Source organism: Acinonyx jubatus, chromosome C1 (genome assembly GCF_027475565.1).
Source record: "Acinonyx jubatus isolate Ajub_Pintada_27869175 chromosome C1, VMU_Ajub_asm_v1.0, whole genome shotgun sequence".
NCBI classification, from domain to species: Eukaryota; Metazoa; Chordata; class Mammalia; order Carnivora; family Felidae; genus Acinonyx; species Acinonyx jubatus.
The window spans coordinates 79389679-79410346 of record NC_069381.1 but is presented as its reverse complement, the minus strand read 5'-3'; the positions used below and the strand labels follow the sequence as shown (position 1 = coordinate 79410346).

General features: G+C 42.6%; 1 protein-coding gene across 10 annotated transcripts in view; it reads right to left on the bottom strand.

Annotated features, from left to right (window-relative positions):
- Nucleotides 1–20668, bottom strand: part of SLC44A3 (solute carrier family 44 member 3) — a 331249-nt gene that overhangs the window by 35991 nt on the left and 274590 nt on the right. For all 10 annotated transcript variants that reach the window (XM_053214493.1, XM_053214494.1, XM_053214492.1 and 7 more), the window contains 3 exons: nucleotides 20448–20613; nucleotides 10965–11121; nucleotides 7744–7827 (listed from right to left, as the gene is read on the bottom strand). In XM_053214493.1, the coding sequence (XP_053070468.1) occupies nucleotides 7744–7827; nucleotides 10965–11121; nucleotides 20448–20613 (407 nt within the window). The remainder of the gene's footprint in view (nucleotides 1–7743; nucleotides 7828–10964; nucleotides 11122–20447; nucleotides 20614–20668) is intronic.

Below are 20668 nucleotides of genomic sequence, written 5' to 3'. Positions count from 1 at the left end.
CCCACTGGACCCCAGACTCTGCTATCATGAGGTGAGGGTGTGCCATGATCTCTAGAATTCTAGGGTCTGGATTCCTACCCTGTGGAAGAAATGCCCTAATAGACTGCGGGAGACCTGGGTTTGAATCCTGGTGTGGGGTAACCTTGTATTTGTGTTTCCATGGCCAGAGACTTCCTTTAGGATATTACCTCTCATGTGCTCCCTGAAGGGGAGGCTGACTTAAGGTAATTTTGAGGGGTAGGAGGAGACCTCAGGCTGGCTCAGCCCTTTGTTCTTCTCTTTGGGATCCACCTGTCACTGAGAGAGCACCTTCTTAGCTCCTCAGAGGTAAGCTTACAGAGGAGAACCCAGAGGCAGGTCTACATCATTGGCTGGGCCAGGGAGAGGGTGAGTTGGTCTGTTTCAGGAATGAGACATTAATAAACTGTTCCTACAATACATTTTCTGACACACTTCTTAGGTACTCAAGGTGATTTTTTTTTAATGTTTTAAGGCATTTTTTAAAAGACTTTTTTTTTTTTAAAGAAATCTCTGTACCCAACAAGGGGCTCAAACTCACAACCCTGAGATCAAGAGTCACACTCTCCACCAACTGAGCCAGCCAGGCGCCTCTCAAGGTGATATTTTTAATCCTCACCTGCTTAACTCTTGTGTCTCTCAGTTGTTCAGAACTTGGACAAGGATTTATTAGGTCTCCAAAACTTCAACACTCAGCTCTGTTACTTTCTTCCTGTCCTAGAGCAGGCTGCTACTTAACTTGTACGAACCTGACTGCATCATCTATTTAAAACAAAAACAGACAAAAAAGGATAATCATACCTTCCTCACAGGATTATTTGTGAGATGGAGATGGTTAATACATGTATTTAGCACAGTGCTTGGCACAATGCAAGTGCCCAGGAAGTGGAGGTATTCTTGTCTCCAGGAGTTACACCCCATGGAGAGCCAAGGTAATAATGCCTAACAGTTGCCTCTCTGGAGGGTCTTCTGATTAGCTGAGGGCTGCATGCACAGCCTACCCTCCCTACCCCATGGTGATGCATTCACTCAACAAATATTAATTGCCTCTCTGAGAAGACAGAAGAATTTCAAGTCAGGAAGGACTTCAGAGTCCAACCTGAGATGGCAGCTGTTCACTGGGCCTTACCCCCAAAACAGGAGAAGCTGCTATGGCCCACTTGGGGAAGAGGGCTTTGGGGCCTCACCCTCCTGAGCTGTGACTCTTGTCACACCCACAGCAGGTGGGAGCTGGGCTCCAGAGAGGCTGTTCCCAAGGAAGGCACATACAGCCATGGCCCTAAGCACAGCGGGTTCAGAGCCATGCACCAGGCAACGTGAGGAGACAGTTCGTTTTCCCCCAGACAGTCCGGGGCCCCTGACAAATAGGTGTCTCAATTCCTTTCTATCTAAAGCCAGGGTAGCAGCATTTGCCACCAAACAGCTGGGCTGTGAGGATTACCATCGTCTATAAATGGGCTTTAATGTAAACTATCATATTGACACACATGTTAGCTTCTTCCTAAATCACGCACACTTGGGGGCACCTCTGAGGGCCCTCACCATCAGCTGGCTGCCCCAGAATAGCCGGGGAGTGGCAGGATCCAGAACCACTGTCACTGAGGGAATGGCTGTCTGGACGCTCTGGGAAGATGCTACCTATTATGGCAATGTCCGCTACCAAAAGCACTGTGTCCTTTTAAGACCCTTTACATCATTTTCATAATTTAGCTAGAGAAATTGCACAATATTCATCAATGTTTTTTTTTCCATGAGATGTACATGCTGCCCTGGGGAGAGAGGAGAGGAGTCACTGGAGATCTGCCAGTTGGCTTGGGATGAACCAGAACCTGACATGGACGGGTCACCGAGTGCCTTTGCTATTGATGGACTATGAGAAAGAGGGTCATTGAAACCAAGCTAATGCAGGGAAAGTCAGCAGTGGGGAGAGAAGGCTTGGAGATATTACAAAATCAAGCCTGCCAAAGGCTTGGAAGACAGAGACCAACATTATGTGCACTGAAAGAAAGGGACTGGCAGGCAGTGTGGGGTGCGGGGGTGGGCTATGAAGAAGGGAAGGGAGAGATGCGTGTGTTTTCCGGGCAGCAGCAAGTTTTTCTCTGCCCCGGACTGGACAGGATTATCTGGGGCTTTTCGGGCCGGTATATCTGTTACTCGGGAAGACAGGAAGCCACAGGCATTTCTGATTAACTTAGTCTCTCCTATCTAGACAGATGCCCAGGGACAGTAGGCTGTGGCTTTATGGCCTGCATTAAGGCGAACAGGAGATTCGGCAGATCTCCATCAGTCAGCCAGCCACCTGCACGATGGCCCACGGCAGGAAAGGAGGGACATGAAAGCTGCCGGGCGGTACCATGCTCTCCACTCGTGAGAATGACAGAGGTGATTGGCGTCTCATCAGTATGTTGTCGCCAGTCATTTTGCGTACTTGCTGTTATCCCTGCGTAGCAGTGGTCCAGGGGAACTGCCAGGAGAGGATGCAGCCACATGGCCCCCTCACGTGTTCGGTGTACTCCACGAGACTCTGAGGCTGGAGATCGGGGCCACATAAACTGTGGCTCGCTGATCTTTGGGATCCCAGGGCAAGTCCTCACCATGGATGAAAAGTGCAATGTGAAAAAAACCAAGCCTGTCGTTTGGAATCTGACAGAGAAACATGCGGTTCAAATTTTCCCCACTCTATGATGGGGCGGTGTGACCACCACACGGTCAGAAAGCGATATGAACACCTTGGGGTCACGTAAACTGAGCCTCTCATTCCATGGAAGCTCAGGAAGGTGGAGGGATTCACCCCAGCGCCACAAGGTAGGCAGAAGGCAGTTGCTGCGACATCTGACTAGGGGTTGCTTTACCCAGGAGCTCCTTCCAGGACACGGAGCGGGAAGAGTCATCCTCAGACGGTTTGCCCAGAGCCCACAGCTCACTTCCTGCACCCCCTTTCCCACTTCTGCTGGAAGAACAAAGGATCAAAGAGGAATGCAATGCTCAACGTGACAAAAAGACACACGTTAAACAAGAGCCAAGTAGTCCACACAGTAAAATGTTAGTTAAGGCAGGAAGAACTACAGTTGAACAGGACAGCCAACCCGGAGTGACTCTGGCGGTACACCCACTGCAAAGTGTTCTTTCCCCACTTTGCTGACGCCCAACTGTGCGAGCACATTCACAAGCTTGGCAGCGTTGCCAGGCACAGCTTTGGCAGCCTGACGTCTTGACAGAATTATCAATTTGTGTCCTCAGGAAACGAAGTAAAACATCAATTTTAGTTCATAAATAGCACACTTTAGTAAAGCTTTAGTAACACACTATGTACTTGGCTGATTGGTTAATAGCTCTTTGTTGTATGTGACAAGGAAAACCCATGAAATTTTGCCATTTGCCTACAAGAATTGAAGACAGAACATTCTGGAATGTTGCAGGTCTGGTTGCAAACATCAGGAAGAGTCTTGTGGCCTACGAGTAGGTTTCAAACTTAGAGGAACACTGATCTAAAACTACCATCAGCGCTGGGATAGACATTCGTGTCATCAATGGACAAGAGATGTACACTCAGAGACACATTTCCGTAAGGAACTGTGTGGACACCATAAGAAATAAGAGGTGTGTCTGCCATTGGGTTAGCTTGCAGAGCCCCACAGGGGAACTTCTCAGTCAGGCTCCTGGAAAGTGCTGGAAGGGAGGGGGAGGCTACACGATCTGCTCCACTGGAAATCTCTGAGAACAGCCAGTCCATCCTCTCAGAAACTTTGACACTCGACTTGTCAGAGGGGAGGAGGTGGGCCCTGACAAGCCTTTTCTGGATCTATAATTGCATGATTCATCCTTCACCCTTTTCAATTTTTCTTGTCCTCCACCAAAATCTGCCCTGTAAATGATCTGCTCAACTGCCAGAAAACTGACTGGTTTGGACCCTGGCTTGGACAGGCACCGGAGAGATCTACCACAGACAGGAGCTGTGACTCCCTCCTCTTGTTTAAAAATGCACAGTGGCGGGGCACCTGGGTGGCTCAGTTGGTTAAGTGTCCAACTCTTGGTTTTGGCTCAGGTCGTGACCTCACGGTTTATGAGTTCGAGCCCTGCGCCGGGCTCTGTGTTGACAATGCAGAGCCTGCTTGGGATTCATTCTCTCTCTCTCCGCCCCTCCCCTGTTCGCTCTATCACTCTTTCTCAAAATAAATAAATAAACTTAAAAAAAATGCATGGTGGTTAAGGGCTTGGGTCCCAGAGACAAAATAGATATGGATTTAAATCCTAGTTCTACTAGCTATATGCCCTCTCAAGCCTTAGTTTCCTTATCTATACACTGGAGATACTATCTCAGAGGGCTGTGGTGAAAACGAACAACAATGGACATGAATGCAGGAAGATTACTTAGCTTACAGCTGTCAGCAGAGTGAGTACTAAAAGCCCACTGCTCCTGCTGCTGTTACTAGCCGCTGACCTCCAGCGGGTGCTCTGTGCTCTATGGCAAACGCCACGTCTTCTGTGACACCTCTCCTAACCACCGAGATTCTCCTTTCCTCAACTTCCATTGTCCCCGTTCCAACACTTCAACACGCACTTCGCTCAGTTATGTAAAGATCTCATGCAAATGCCTCGTACTGTTTCCCCGTCCCTCAAACTAGCTTGTCAGCTCCTGGAAGGCCTGGCTTTGCTGTATATTGGTTCCTTCACCACAGTCCCCTTCCCCTTGATGCTGGGGTTCAAGTGGTTCGAATACACCACAAACAAGCAAATAAGTTGTTGGATAAATAAACGGGCGAAGCGCACACGTGTAATTTTTTCAGGTATGCACATATTTGGCATTTATGACACAGAGAGACAAGTAATGAGAAACGATGAGATGTGGGGTTTCATCTCCCAGTGTGCAAGTGAATTACCGCCCAGCCACAGGCTGGGAGTCTATAAAATGCAGCAACTACCACCTGCCACCCTCCCGGGGCTGGTGAAAATGGATTGGGCTTCTGAGCAGCAGCGGTGGAACACAACCAGCTCCTTGATGTTAAGTAAAGAAGAGTATCTGGGTTCTGATGCAAACAAATGGGGCTCATTCTCTTTTAGCCTTTCCCAGCTCTGACTGCACAAAACAAGGCAAATAAAATAGGTCTCAGCTCTCCAGAGAAATATTCTGGTAGCTCATGACAGTGCCAGGATATTTTTCAAAAGGCAAATCTAAATTCTTTCTCACTTTAGCCTCCCTTTCCTTCGTCTCCTGCCTAAGGAGATCACAACTCTGACCACCATTATACGGTAACTAGCTTTATTCTTAAAATCTTTATTTTACTCTGCTTTCTAGTTGTTGATTTGTTTTTTTAAAAGTTTATCTATTTCAAGAGTGAGAGAGTAGGGGAGAGGCAGAGAAAGAAAGAAAGTGAGAGAGAGAAAGTGGAAGAGGGGCAGAGAGAGACAAAGAGAGAGAATCCCAAGCAGGCTCTGCCCTGTCAATGCAGAGCCTGAGTCAGGGCTCAGTCTCATGAACCATGAGATCATGACGAGCCAAAATCAAGAGTCGGATGCTTAACCAAGTGAGCCACCCAGGCGCCCCTTGGTAGTTGATTCAGACCAGAGGTGACTGTTCCCTCCCTATCAGTATTCACATCAATTCTTCCTCTTCCTTCTCCATGCTGCCTCCTTTTTCTCCATCTCCTAAATCTCAGGCCTCCCAGCAATGACTGTGTTAGCTGGACCTGCCTGGTCTCGTAGGAGCCACCCCAAGTGAACGATGTTCTGACAGCTGGTTTAGGCCAAGGCCTACTGCACCAGCACCATGATCAGAATCTGAAGGATCTATCCTTGTTTGCAACACTGATTCACCACGAACGGGATCAAGGCTAGTTGAGCTTTTTCGTGACTCAGACAATCACTGTCATTGTACATCTGTTACAGGGTCCCTCACCTTCATAATGGTAACTATAGTGTGGCTAACACCGGTGCTACTTATGATCTTGGGAACATTTTGAACTCCCAAGGGAAAGGGTATCGGGTTAATATGAGGTGGTGAAATTTCAGAATGCATAACATATGTCCCTTAGGATAACAAGGCAGAGGAAATAAACATAAACATAACACAGGACAGTGGTTCACAAATGTATCTTAGCAGTAGAGCCCTGTCCTCAAATGAAACCTTCAGTGGAATCCCACTCCTGGCTCAGATAAGTTCTGTTTGGAAGGCAGGGTAAGGTGGTGCAGGTATGGGACCGAGCCCACCTTTCTTTCTCCTCAGCCCTTCCCTCCTCTCCTGAAGTGCTGGTTCCTACAGCATCCACAAGGAGCCCCTAGGCTTCCATGAGTGAAGGAGGGACAGGGAAAGAACATGAATTTACATATACAGTGACAGGCCTTGTAGGACCATGTGGACAACATAGATATCTGCATATCAATGGTCCCATTGCTTTTGTCTTTCTAGTTTATATGTTTCTTAGCCTGGATTTTCACGTATATATATTTTATTACAATTGGTATATTTTTATAACACATCTCAAAATCTTTGCAGAGTAAGTCGGTGTCGGGATATGTGCACACAGTTCTAGGAAGAGGGAGGCTGGAATATTACATCCATGACAAGACATTCACAGGATTTGGTTTCACTTGCTATACAACCCACCATTCTGAAAGGTGCTGTTTCGTATTTTACTGTGTTTTATACATGCTGGCTGAGAGCAAACCAAATGAAAACTAAATACAATCTAAGATGAACTCTAAAATTCTTAACAGCCTTAAAAATAGAGCTTTACTATAAGAAGATTACACTTTCCCCTGAACAATGAAAGGTATTCTCAATACCACTTGTAACAAGACATTAAACATGGATGGTCTAATTAATTAGTCCCTTTAGTTCTGCTGTTATATTTATTGGGAAGAGGGGCAATATTAAGGAATACTTTGCTAAGTGAGATTTCTGTGGACTTTTAAATTATAAAACAGTCTGCTGACTTAGAAAAATACTGCTTTGTGTAAATCTGACTAAGGGCTATTAATTTCCTAAATTATCTACAGAAAAACGTAACATATATTTAAATTTCCATCAATTTGAAAGACTCGAGAAAAAAAATTGAAATTCAAACAATTGCAGTATATAACTTTTCTGATTTTTAAAGGAATATTTATAGCTTGAAAGGGAAAAGCTGGTGAAATATATAAAAATCAGAGAGGCAATTCTTTTCCTATTTTAGGAAAATTATAGTTCTTGAAGAAGACATTGAAAATTAGCTCTCAGTTGACACATACTCATTATGCTGGAATTTCTAAAGGCTCCTCCCCTTTTTATTTCTGAGAAGAGAAACACATCTCTTTCAGAACGTGAAGAATGGCTTTAATGACCTAAGATTCTAAGGTAATGATCTATAATCTACAGCCCAGGAACCAGATCCATCAGACAGCCTGCTTTCAAGAATAACTTTCATATTTTTAAAACTGTTGAAAAAAAATCAAAAGAAGAATAACATTTCTTGACATGTGAAAATTACATGAAATTCACATTTCAGTGTCCATGAATAAAGTTTTTTGGAACGCAGTCATACCCATTCATTTGCATATTGTCTACGGCTGCCTTCCTACTACCACGGCAGAATTGAGTAGTGGCAACCAAGACTGAATGGCCCGAAAGCCTAAAATATTTATACAGTCTAGCCTTTTACAGAAAAATTTGCTAACCCCTGACCTAAGAGATGGAGTCCACTCGAGGGCCCCTCTGTGTGTCCCCGGGATATGTGGTAGGGTGCGTACCTGGTTGAGATGGCATAGGCATTTGTCAAGACACCAGAAACAGCAGAAGCAGCATCTGAACATGTGTGTCGACCATGCATTATGCTGGTGGGACCGGGATCAAAACCAAATGAACAGAGTCAGAAACACAGGAAAGAAGCAAGCAGGCAGTTTCTGCAGACACACAGTATGTTTCTATTTGAGATTTATGCACCTGGGGAAGCACGGTAGCAATTTTCTCTCAGTGTGGGAGAAGTCCTTCTATTCTACGTATGCTACCAATTACCATTATTATCACTGATGAGTGAAGTGTCTCTCCTGTGGGCTTACCTTGTTGTGATTGCTGTTGACCTCAGCAAAAATGGATATGGGTTAGTTTATATTTACTAGCAAAGGTAAACTAAGCCTTCTGGTTCTAGTAAGAAACAAAAAAATCTCTTTGCGTCTTCCCCTGAGTGTCATCAGTTAAACTTTGCTTTTTCAAACCAGTTTGTATTCACGAAAAATTCACGTCCAAAGACAATAAAACCATACATTGTAAATACTAGTTATGTACCCATTAAAAAAAAAAAATCCTATACTGAGAATTTCAGGGCTAAATTTCAAGGCACAAATTAGTCCTCTGAAATATAATTTGGACATGTGTATAACTCAAGAGTGAATAATTTAATAAAACTCATGAAGGAGGGGTAATTCAATGTGTCCCACCCACTTCCCAGATTAAAAAAAAAAAATCCCTGTAAACAATCCTGAAATAGTGCTGAGGACCCCAGGAGTCACTCAACCTTATATGGACATTTTCTTGTCCCAGTGTTACTTCAATTGGATGAAACTTTATCTGGATACTTTTCAGCCTGGCTGTGGTTGTGAATGAGCCATTTCACGTAGGGAAGATCACACAGTGGCTGTATGAAGTGTTTAAATTGTAGACACGGTACGGAGCTGTACTGCTGAGGAAAAGTGTATCTTTTTAACCTAAGACAGGACACATTTCTATAGTAGTGACATCACTGAAGGGGAGTTTGGCCCATTGATCCTTTTGGGATCTCAGGAGTGATAAATAATCTTCGGACCTTTGCCAAAGTGACCAATTCACTGACTTCTCTTTTACATTTAGGGAAGGCTGCTGCCCCAGAGTTTAAGGTGTCTAGCTCTAGGAAGGATGGTAAGGTCCCCTACTGCTCAATAATTTGTGATTATCTATTGCTGATGCATACAATAAATATATTTAAAATTAAAAAAAAAAACTATTTTGTCCTTCAAAAAAACCCTTCTTGAGATTGAAGGATCAATTGGAAAATGCAGGAACCAGAGTAGTTAGATTTGGCTTGCAATTGGAATGCCTCTTCAAGTGACCAAAACACATATATATTTTTATCACTTGAAATTTAGCTCTGAAAACCTCACTATAGGATTTCCAAAGAGTTACACTTATTTTCTATTTTTTAAAGTTTATTTACTTATTTTTGAGGTTGGGGGGCAGGGGCAGAGAGAGAGGGGGAAAGATAATCCCAAGCAGGCTCTGAGCTGTCAGCACAGAGCCCAACCGGGGGTTCCAACCCACTAACCATGAGATCATGACCTGAGCCAAAATCAAGAGTCGGGTAGTCAACCGACTGAGCCACCCAGGCACCCCAGACTTGATTCTTTTTTAATTTGGGTACATAATTAGTATCTACAATGTAATCTTTCAATAGAAATACAAGAAAATACTCTATGATCAGGGCAGCTTCTTAACGTGCACTTCATGATGAGGAAGCTAGATAATTTTATGTGAAATTCAATCAATTATTCCTAATTGATAAGCTAATCTTAAGTCTTGATTATGGACTTAAAAATATCAAACAATTTAAAATATAATAAAAAATCTCCCTAATTTACCAAGGACACATAGTTATACCCAAAAGGTTAGAATTAGGTAAACTTGTGAAACTCTGACCAAGTCACAAGCACGGAGGTGGGGATGAGGAGAGATTAACATTGTGTGAGAACGGAAAAGTTGGGAAAAGTCCAACCCTCCCTTGTTTGGCAGGCCAGAAATACCATGAGAACAGCTGTTTTCCTGGTGTTCTGGTTTCCACTGGCATTCATAACCAAATGTGCATGGAAATAAAAACCAGGGAGGAGAAAAACCCCCAGGCACAAAAGCCCTACAGTTTTCGGTCTTTTGAGCTGAGATTTAGGTCAACTTGTCCATTTCTCATTCTTTAGGACGTTTTCTCTCTCTCTCCCTCTCTCTCTCCCACACACAGCTCTCTCACACACTCTTAACACACATTCTCTCACAACTCTCTCACACACACTCTAACACACTCACACAGCTCTCTCACACACTCTCTTAAGCACTCTCACACACTCTTACACACATTCTCTCCCAACTCTTTCCCACATACATTCTCTCACACATATTCTCACACATGTGTTCTCTCACACACAGACTCTCTCACACACATATCCTCTCTCTTATATTCTTTCACAACTCTCTTACACACTCTGACACACTCACACAAGCTCTCACACATTCTCTCTTACACACATTCTCTCACAACTCTCTCACACACACACACACACATTCTCTCTCACACTCACTCACTCATTAAAGCTCCCTCTGTCCCTCATATACACACAGGTCACTTCCCATGACACCTCTAAAAAACAAAGGAGTAAGGAATATTTTACATTAAAACAGAAACAAATATTATTCCTATCTTGTAGTATTTTTTCTTATTCAAACAAAAAGCATGATATTTAATATTTAATATATTTAAATGTATTCAAATAATATATTTAGTATGTTTAATATTTAATATATTTAAATATATTTAAATAATATATAATATATATTTAATATATATATACTAATATATATACAAATATTTAATATTTAAACAAAAAGCATGCCCACAAAAAAGTGTGTGAATTTCATGTGAAAATTCCTCCCATTTGTTCAGCATTTATGTGAGAAGGAAAACCAGCTAAGGCAGGACTCCCTCCCCACCCCACCTCTGCCAGTTTGTTGGCAAAAAAACCCCAACAAACAAAACCATAAACAAAACAGAGGCTGGGGACCAAAAGGTTGCTAGGGGCCGGGTAAGGGATGGGAGCTCAAGAACATTGGAGCCTGCTGAATGGCCACTGTCACAGGTTCACATTCCTGTCCAGGGACCTGCTGTAGTTTTCCAGTGACTAACTTTTCTGCAAGTCAAACACCCCGTGCAATATGCATGACTGAGCTGCCTTACCTTATCTTTCAGAGTGTTGTAAATGTACTTGAGAATGGTTCTTGGAATCCTTGCCACAGTGATTAAAAATGACCCTTTTATGGCTGTTCCTTGATGGTAGCAGAAAAGAGTGGAGAGAGACCAAAGGATTGGGCGATCAGGAGGGTCATTTTTATTTCTGAGAACAGGGGAAAAAAGGCGACATTTAAAAAACACCATTTAAAACTTCTCTCTGGTTCAAATCATCAATGGTACTAACATTTATAAAGCAGTAATGCAATAAGCATTTGGCAAAACTTTTATACTCCTTGGTAGCTAAGGTTAAATTCTTTCTTGGACTGACTCCTTTTCATGGCACTCAATGCTACAAACAAACAGAACAGAAAATTAAAAAAAAAAAGTACTGATGAGTTAAAATAAACGTTTCCCTCTTTACAACACCTCCCCCTCCACCAATTCTTTAAGTCACCCTATAAATCTCATTTTCAGAAGCTTGATGATATAATAATTTCCAAGGTTTCAATTACATGTGTAAATACTGCCAGCATTAGCTTAGTGATTAAAATCACCACCAGAATCACATGACCAGGAAAGGCAGCCACAGAGACACCAGTGAGCTCCAGCTTAATGTTAAGGGATAGAAAATTCTGGCTTCTGCACAGCTCTAGGCTCCTAAAATCCAGCTGATTTCTGCTCTGCTCTTTAAAGGTCACTTCAGTGTGAATCATTTGTGGAACTTGTCATGACACAGCAAACAAGAATGCAAAAGTCAGTTTCACAGGCAGGGGCGGGGGCGGGGGGAGAAAAAACTGAAAACGAACAGAACGGCACAGCCTTCACTCTACCCCAAACCTGAAAGATAACACAAAGGAGGGAGGGCTGGTGCAACCCCTCCCCTGACCCTCTGAATTTCCGCTGGTGCCAGTTCTAGAAAATGAGGCTCTTTCCGAGAAGCCACCTCTCGGATTCCAAGTGAAGCTTGGTTTCTTCATAATGGATTATTCTACAACTTGCTCCGGTTGCTAATAAGTCACGATGAATTAAGGTTTTGACAACAGCCTAGGTTTTGAGGGAGAAAAAGAATACGGCCAGAAATGTCTCAAGTGTTGGCAATGGCTGTATTTTGCTGTTACTGAAATCATCCAGAAAGGAAAAGAGAACGTGAAAAGTAATACTGGGAGCGGAGGAACTGTAATCCAATCATCCCACAAAAAGGGTGATGTGTGTTTCAATTCAGTATTACTGAAAATAGGAAATACCAAGGAAGCTATTGCTGATACGAATTCATTTTGATCTGATAAACTAGGAGACTAATACAGGCCAGGAAAATCTGACACATTTTTTCCCTTTCCTCAGCTTTTTTTTTTTTTTTTTTTAAAGGAAGAATGTTTACTTTTCCATTTAGGAGATTTATGTGCCTCAGAACTCGTTATCGTGCTCAAGAGAGGGTGCAGTGACAAGAGGACAACACCTGCTTTCCATCTGGTGGGGAAACAAATGATGCGTAGGCCACTGTGAATGGAGTCTTTGGAGTCTGGTCCCCTAGGTTTTGAAGTCTGGAGTTGAGCATCATCTTGCTGAGAAGGTTTAGCGGGGACGAGATTAACCATTTCAGGCGGAGTGACTGCTGTGGTCCATGACACATCCTGGCTATCATGCCAGGCTCTCCGGAGCTTGGTTGGAAGAAGATGCAGAAGTTCCAGAAGCTGGGTTATCATGTGATGAGAGAGACAACTTTAAAAGGCGGCCCTTTACACTTAGGCCGGCTCGTGGAGCCAGGAGTCATTCAAGACCTGCCCCCACCCTCCCAAATTAGAAACGACCCTACAGAAAAGGGTTAAATGAGTGGAGTGTCTTTGAGGCTCCCACATTCTCTTCTTAGACCTTTCTCCATATTCAAAGGTAACATCACCGTGTTATCCCTCCCTGCTGTGTTTCTGCCTGGGGCCTTTGTCTCCTTTACAATCAGCAAAGCCTGTCCCCAGGAGGAGTAACAGAGTGTATCTGGTGGGACTTACAATAATACTTATCTCTGAATTTCATTGTATTTGGAGCACTGGCTTGTGGAATGGCAATGGTGGCAATGCAGTGCTGGGCGTATTGGGCCACCCAGCGGTGAGCCATGAGGAAGCTGGGGCCTCCTGTCAGGCCTACCTTCCGTCTTTAGAGCCTGCTCCGTGTGGAGCCCCCCCCACCCCAATTCTGGGGGCGTGGCATGAGAAAGACCTGGGTAGCAGGAGAGGGTAGAGGACTCCAGGATGTGCCCCACAAGCCCAGCTTCTCCCTTCTTTTAAACTTGTGGCTGTCCTGAGTGCGAAAGGTGCCCGGCCCCATGCAAGGGAGCCAGAGCCCCAGCACACAGCAGCAACTCAAGTCGCTGGGCAGAGGGCTAATGGTCCCATCCACCCAAGTCCTATAGCAGCTTCGGGTCATGATACACAAGCACTGTACTGCAACTACCAGTCCTGCGGACAACAGAGCAGAAGGCCAAGCCGGCAACTTCAGGGCGCTAGAGGCAAGTCTGAGCTCTACTTAGATGCAGCCTCGTGGTGCGAACTCTTCAATAGGATGGGAAATGAATTTTGTGCCAAGGCTCCTGGACAAGGACGGACATGAATGGGAGGGATGACCTCCAATGTAAATCGGTCCCAAGCAAAGGAACACAGTGTGGTCCCTGAAGAGACCCTCTTTTCCTGATGTTTCTTGCAGCAACATCCCTGCAAGGCTCATGTTTCCAATTCTACGGAAAAAGGAAATTGTCTTTACTAAGAAGAACAGGATTCTGTAGCTGTCCTCATCAACTCCTGTTAGGATTAGGAAATCTGTCTCCTAGCTAAATTCTACAGGCTCATCTGTTAGCCCATTTCCCTCACTTCCTTCTCAGTGAATCGAGAGCAGCTGGAAACCATCTTTTGTGTATTTGAAAGTGATGAAGACGTCATGCCTCAAGCGTCCCTTCTCCAAATTGCACGGTCCTAGTTCCTTCTATCACATCCCCAGCCACATCTTTATGGCTCTCCCTTGACCCCTCTTCAAGCAAATGGTTGTAAAAGAGAAATTTTACAGGTTGCCATATCCTGATACTTGATGGTGCTTGTATGAACTCGTCAGCTCTCTTACTGCTTAAATGAATGACAGAACTGAATGCATTCTGGCTATATTTACTCCTTACCCTGAGTGCAGGCTAAAATGAGATATTGGCAACCTTGAGATAAAGAAAAACCTTATTTCAAAATTAGACACAAAGCAAAAAAGACAGTGGAACTCTTTAATAAAGAAACAGTGCTTAAATCAGTCATCATGCATTTTATTTTTATCAAAGTAATATATCAAATATTTTTTTTTGAGAGAGCGAGAGAGCGAGCATGTGCAGGGGAAGGGCAGAGGTAGAGAGAGAATCTTAAGCAGGCTCTACAACAGACATGGGGCTCGACCTCATGACTGTGAGATCGTGACATGAGCCAAAATCAAGAGTCAGACACTTAACTGACAGAGCCACCCAGGTGCCCCAGAGTAATACATGAACTATCTTAAGTGAAATAGCATGAGGCTAAGCAGGAAAGATAGCAATTTGCTTTCCCCACTGCTAGTTTTCTTCCCCAGAGGTAACATCCTAGCTATTTCTTCTGAAACTCTCCCCTTATGCTTCCCAATTACATTCTTCCTGCCGGGTCTTATTTTTTTCAGCCTCTTATATTGTCTACTGACTTCTCACTTTGAAAGATGTTTGTTGATTGTTTCTCTTATACAACCTAAACATCTTCCCATTTGCCCCTTCTCAATATAATTATATTGAAGTTTTTAGGGTTTTTTCCCCCAGCTTTATTGAGATATAACTGACAGATGACATTGTGCAAATTTAAGGTGTGCGGTGTTTGATCTTATACTTACACACAGCAACATGAGTACCAACACAGCAGTAGCTAACACCCCCATTATGTCGTATAATTACATTCTTTATTGTGGTAAAAACATTTAAGTTCTACTCTCTTAGCAATTTTCTCTGCACTATCAGCACAGAGCCTGATGCAGGGCTCGAACTCACAAGTGGTGAGATCATGCCCTGAGCCAAAGTCTGACACTTAACTGACTGTGAGCCACCCAGGCGCTCCTCTTAGCAATTTTCAAGTATATGATACAGTCTTATTAACTATTATCACCACGCTGGACATTAAATCCCTAGAACTTATTCATCCTAACTCGAAGTTTATGCCCTTTAATCAACATCTGCCCATTTCCCCCAGCTGTACCAACACCTGTTAGTCACCACTCTGTTTCTATGTTTCTCCGTTTTGCTTTTTAGGATTCTGCACATAAACGAGATCATATGGTGTTTGTCTTTCTCTGACTTATTTCACTTATTAGCATGATGCCCTCAAGAGCCAATATTTTCACAAATGGCAAGATTCTCTTCTTTCTCATGACTGAATAAAATTCCATTGTGTGTATACACCACATCTTTATCCATTCATCTGTTGATTAACATCTGGGTTGTTTCCATAGCTTGGCATTGTGAATAAAACTGCAATAAACACGGGAGTGCAAATATCTCTTTGAGATCCTATTTTCATTTCCTTTGGATATATACCCAGAAGTGGGATTGCAGGATCATATGGTAGTTCTATTTTTAATTTCTGAGGAAACTCCATACTGGTTTTTCCATAGTGGCTGTACCAATTTACATTCCCACCAACAGTGCACAAGGGCTCCCTTTCTCCACATCCTTGCCAACACTCTTATCTCTTATCTTTTTGATGACAGCCATTCTAACAGGTGTGAGGTGATATCTCCCTGTGGTTTGGATTTGCATTTCCCTGATGATTAGTGATGCTGAACACCTTTTCATGTACTTGTTTGTCATTTATATGTCTTCTTTGGAAAGATATCTATTCAGTTCATTTGTCCAGTTTTTAACCGGATTTTTTTTGTTGTTGTTATTATTGAATTATATGAGTTCTTCATATATTTTGGATAGTAACTTCTCATGAAATATTTGATGTGCAAATGTTTTTTCCCTTTTCATTTTATTTTTTTTTTCACTGTGCAGAGTTTTTTAGTTTGATGTAGTCTCACTTTTTTTTTTTGTAGTTTTTGCTTTTGTTGCTATGCTTTTGTGTCATATTCAAAAAAACATTGCTAAGGCCAATGTCAAGGATCTCTGTCCCTGTTTTCTTTAGGAGCTTTATGGTTTCAGTTCCTATGTTTAAGTCTTTAAACCATTTCAAATTAATTTTTTGTGATATAAGATAGGTGTGTAATTTCATTCGTCTATAGTTACTAGTTTTCCCAACACCTATTAAAGAGACTATCCTTTTCCCTTTCTGGGCTCTTGATTCTGTTCCACTGATCTATATGTGTCATTTTCATTACAGTGCCACACTGTTTTGATTACTATAGCTTTGAAGCATAATTTGAAATGAAGAAGTGTGATGCCTCCAGGTTTGTTCTTCTTTCTCATGACTGCTTTGGCTATTCAGGATCTTTTAATACCACACACGTTTTAGAATTGCTTTCTTTTTCCTGTGAAAAATGACATTGGAATTTTGATAGGAAATGCATTGACTCTATATATGGCTTTGGACAGTATGAACATTTTAACATGAAATGTCTATTTGTGTATTCTTCAATTTCCTTCATCAAAATCTTACAGTTTTCAGGATACAGATTGTTTACTTCCTTGGTAAACTTATTCCTAAGTATCTTATTGTTCTTAATGCTATTGTGAATGAGATTGTTTTGTTTTTCCAATATGTTGTTAGAATACTGAAACACAACTGTTTTCTGCAATGTTGATTTTGTATCTTGCAATTTTCGTGAATCCAATGATTAGTTCTAACAGTTTTTTAGTGAAGTTTTTAGAATTTTTCTCCATATAAGACCATATCATCTGCAAACAAAGACAATTTTACCTCTTTCTCTGATTTAGATATCTTTTATTTCTTTTTGTTGCTCTGGCAAGGACTTCCAGTCCTATGTTGAATAGGAGTGGTGAGAGTGGGCACTTTTGTTCCTGATCTTAGAGAAAAAACTTTCAATCTTTTACCATTGAGTATGTTTTAGTTAATATTTAGTGTTTACATTATCCACATATAAGTAAGACTCACAACTGATCTAAGTAGTATATTTGTTAAAAAATTATGTATTTATCTTTATTGACTTATAAACCAAGTACTGTATTCTGATTATAATTCCTTTCCTATGCAACTTTTGGGTTTTCCTGAAGTTAATAATTGTTTCACATTTTTTATTTTGTCTGGTTTCCCATTGGCTTTACTGAATGCTTCACCAAAGTGTAAATCTTTCCTCTGCATGTTCAAATACATCTGGTATTCTCTTAGTTTCTTTTTTCCCTTTTTTTCCTCCTTGGAGACATGCCTCCTGGAGTCCACTGCTCTCCTGCTTCTCCTTGGACTAGGTTTGTTTGTTTGTTTGTTTGTTTTTGAGAGAGTGCTCCTGGGCAAGCAAGCAAGGGAGGGGAAGAAAGAGACAGAGAATCTCAAGCATGCTCTCCACCCAGTGCAGAGCCTGATGCAGGGCTCGATCTCATAACGATGAGATCATGACCTGAGCCAAAATCCAGTCAGATGCTTAACTGACTGAGCTACCCAGTCACCCCATAGATGTTTTTTATACCTGCTACATAGCTACCCTTCTGGGATTTCCCTGTTCTTTTTTATGGTGTTGGAGCCCATTTCCTGAAACTCATGTTTTCCTCTCTGGTTTACTTGTCCATTTCAGAGCAGAACACTCTTTCTAAAAAAGGATATGGGGAGTGAAGTCTTTTGGGATGTTGCAGTCCTGAACATGACTTTATTCTCCTTTACCCTTGACTGACAGTATGAATAGGCATAGAATTCTAGATTGGGAAATAATCTCTCCTTGTTTGCTCCATTGTATTCCTGCTTCAGAGTTGCTGTTGAACATCAGACCCCATTCTAGTTCTTGATCCTTTGCCTGTGATCCAGTCTTCCCTTTAGAAACTTCTGGGATCTTCCCCTTTACTCATGTCCTCCAGCTCTGGGAAATTTTCTTTGATAATTTCCTCCCTTCTTTTTCCTTTGTTCTCTATTTCTGGAACTCTTATTAGTCAGATATTGGGTCTCCAAAATGTTTCCTCTAACTTTATTTATTTTCCTTTATTTTCCATTTGCTTTGTCCTTTTGCTGTACCTTCTGGAAAAATTATTTAATTTTATATTTTAATCCTTGAATAGAAAAATTTCACTTTCACAATCATATTTTTAATTACTAAGAGGTATTTCGTTCCTTTTTTTTGGTACTTATTTTATGGATGCAGTATTTCTTTGTTCTTTCTGAGAATATTATAGTTCATTTTTTTTTGCAGTTTTTTTTTTCCTAGTGCCTGCTCTGTCTCCATTTTCCCTAATTCCCTCTGTTTGTTTTGTTCATTTCAAACTTTTTCGTTCACCAGAGGCTTTCTGTGAATGTTTAATAATCACTGGCTACCAATCCATATTTAAGACTGAGGCCCTAAAGAGAGAATTGGAAGCTCTGTATGAGGGGTGACAGTTGCCTGGTGAGATTCACTGTCTGGTTCAGTCAGGGAATCATTTCACTGAGGGACTCCTCCCTCTGCCCCAACCAGGTTACCTGTAGGTCCTTACTTTGGGTTGGTAATTTCTCCAAAGAATCCTCTAATCTCTTGTGGGGGTGGGGGTGGAGGTGAGGGCAGGATATCAACCTGCTTGCTCTCAACATCCTAGGAGCTGAGCCATGGAATGCGTGTTGGTGGTGGCAGTGAGGGGGAGGGGGTCCTCACTATTCTTCACCAGGACCCCCCTTTCACTTATTCCCCCTTCTTTCAGTACACAGCCTCACCCCCCAACCTCAGCCAGATGCCCCAAGTCCAGACCCTTTCTGCTTTACCTCTCCAGAGAACAAAGCACCTGTCTTCTGCTGGTTTGGGGGAAGGGCCCCGGAGCCTAACTACTCTTTAGGAAGACCTGTAGCTAACCTTCAGAAGTACATTTCACACTTGAATTCCAGTTTTTTGACTGGAATTTTTGTGACTCAAGTCCGCCTGTATCTTATTTTCACCTCCTCACCCCAGAGACAGACCTTTTTAGGTTTATGCAATCGGCTCAGTCGCTACCCATCCATCCTCTCTCCAGCTTTCGTCATTTGGTTGATGTCTCCTCTCTCTGTCATTTCCTACTGTCCTGGTGTGTTCGTGCCTCCTCTTTCATTCTTTCGGGTTTGGTGGGGAGGGGAGTGGGAGGAGGAGGAGGGGTTAGGAGACACAGATATATGCTTCACTGGAAGTGTAAAGCAAAACCCTCATCGAAAATGATTTGGCTTTGCGCTTCTAAGATAACATAAAATCACTGCTATCAGACAGATGTAAGTTACCTGCTGGCCAATGTGGTTAAAATAATCTTTGCTCCCATACTCAGGAGCAAGCAGCACATGCCACCCATTCCCAGGGGCGCAGAGGTTCTCAAGGCCAAGGGCTACAGCCCCTGTGTACATCCCACAGAGTCTGTAGGGACGAAGACTCCCAAACAGCACCCTCGTATTAAAACCCACGGGGTTCCTTACTGTCGGGAGGTAATTGCTCACTGGGATGAATCATCCCTGGTTGACTTTCTTACCCCCATGAATACTCATGCTTATCTGCTCATTTGGTCGGAAAGATTAGAGGAGGATCAGCCCTATTGGGAGTAAACTTCCTGTTCTCAGTCCAACCCTGTCATTGTCCTGGCCTGCTCCACTTGCCTGTGGTTTTTTCTTTGCCCCATGGAGAGTCACACACAAAAATTTTTTTTTTGGGGGGGGGGGGTGGGGAGTCCTCAGTTATTCTGATGAGGTAATGGGGTGAAAACATTTAAATAAGTGTCACGGTGAACAAAGAAGTCATTAACTCACTAGTATTTATATGAACACGAACTGTATTTTAGAGTTGTATACAATTTCCTTAGGATTAAAAATTATTTTCTGGGGTCCCCTGATCCCGATTTGAGTCCTGTGCTGGGCTCTCTTCTGTCAGCGCAGAGTCCACTTTGGATCCTCTGTCTCCCTCTCTCTTTGCCCCTGCCCTGCACATGCGCCCTCTCTCTCTTTCTGTCAAAAATAAATAAACATTAAAACAGTTTTCCAAGAAGACATTCTCACTTACATAGGATAAAATAATGCTCGCAGAACTTACTGACATGTGTTCCAAATAGACCGGTAATTTTTTTTAAGTTTGAAGACAATGAGAATGAATATTTACCGAAGTCAACCTTTCCTTTCAGCTGTCTTTCAATTCTAAGTAGTTTGGTTATGCCCCTGCTTTGCTTCCTTCTGAATTTTCTAGCTCAAGGCAAAAGAGCTTGGAAATGTGACAAATTTAAGGTATACTATTTCTTTTCACTACCAAATAGGCATCCTGCTCCAATTTTTACCTTAGTTTTCTGCCAACTGCTTTTAAGACTCCAAAATATCTTTTGTGACACCCAACATGAAGCACATAGACAAATCAATAGGAGCCACACGCTAGACCTACCTGTTGAAATAGCAAGTAACAAGTGCGCCGGCTACAGTCATTTGCTGGCACGCAAGGATGAATTCGCTAGTCCAGATGAGGCCAATCAAATGGTACCACCACATATACCGAATGCCTAAAATAGGCTTATATTCCACTTGGCCACCTTCAATAACCTGTGCAGCTCCTAAAGTTTAAAACACAAACATGCTTTACACCAATGTTTTCCTAAGCACGGAAGA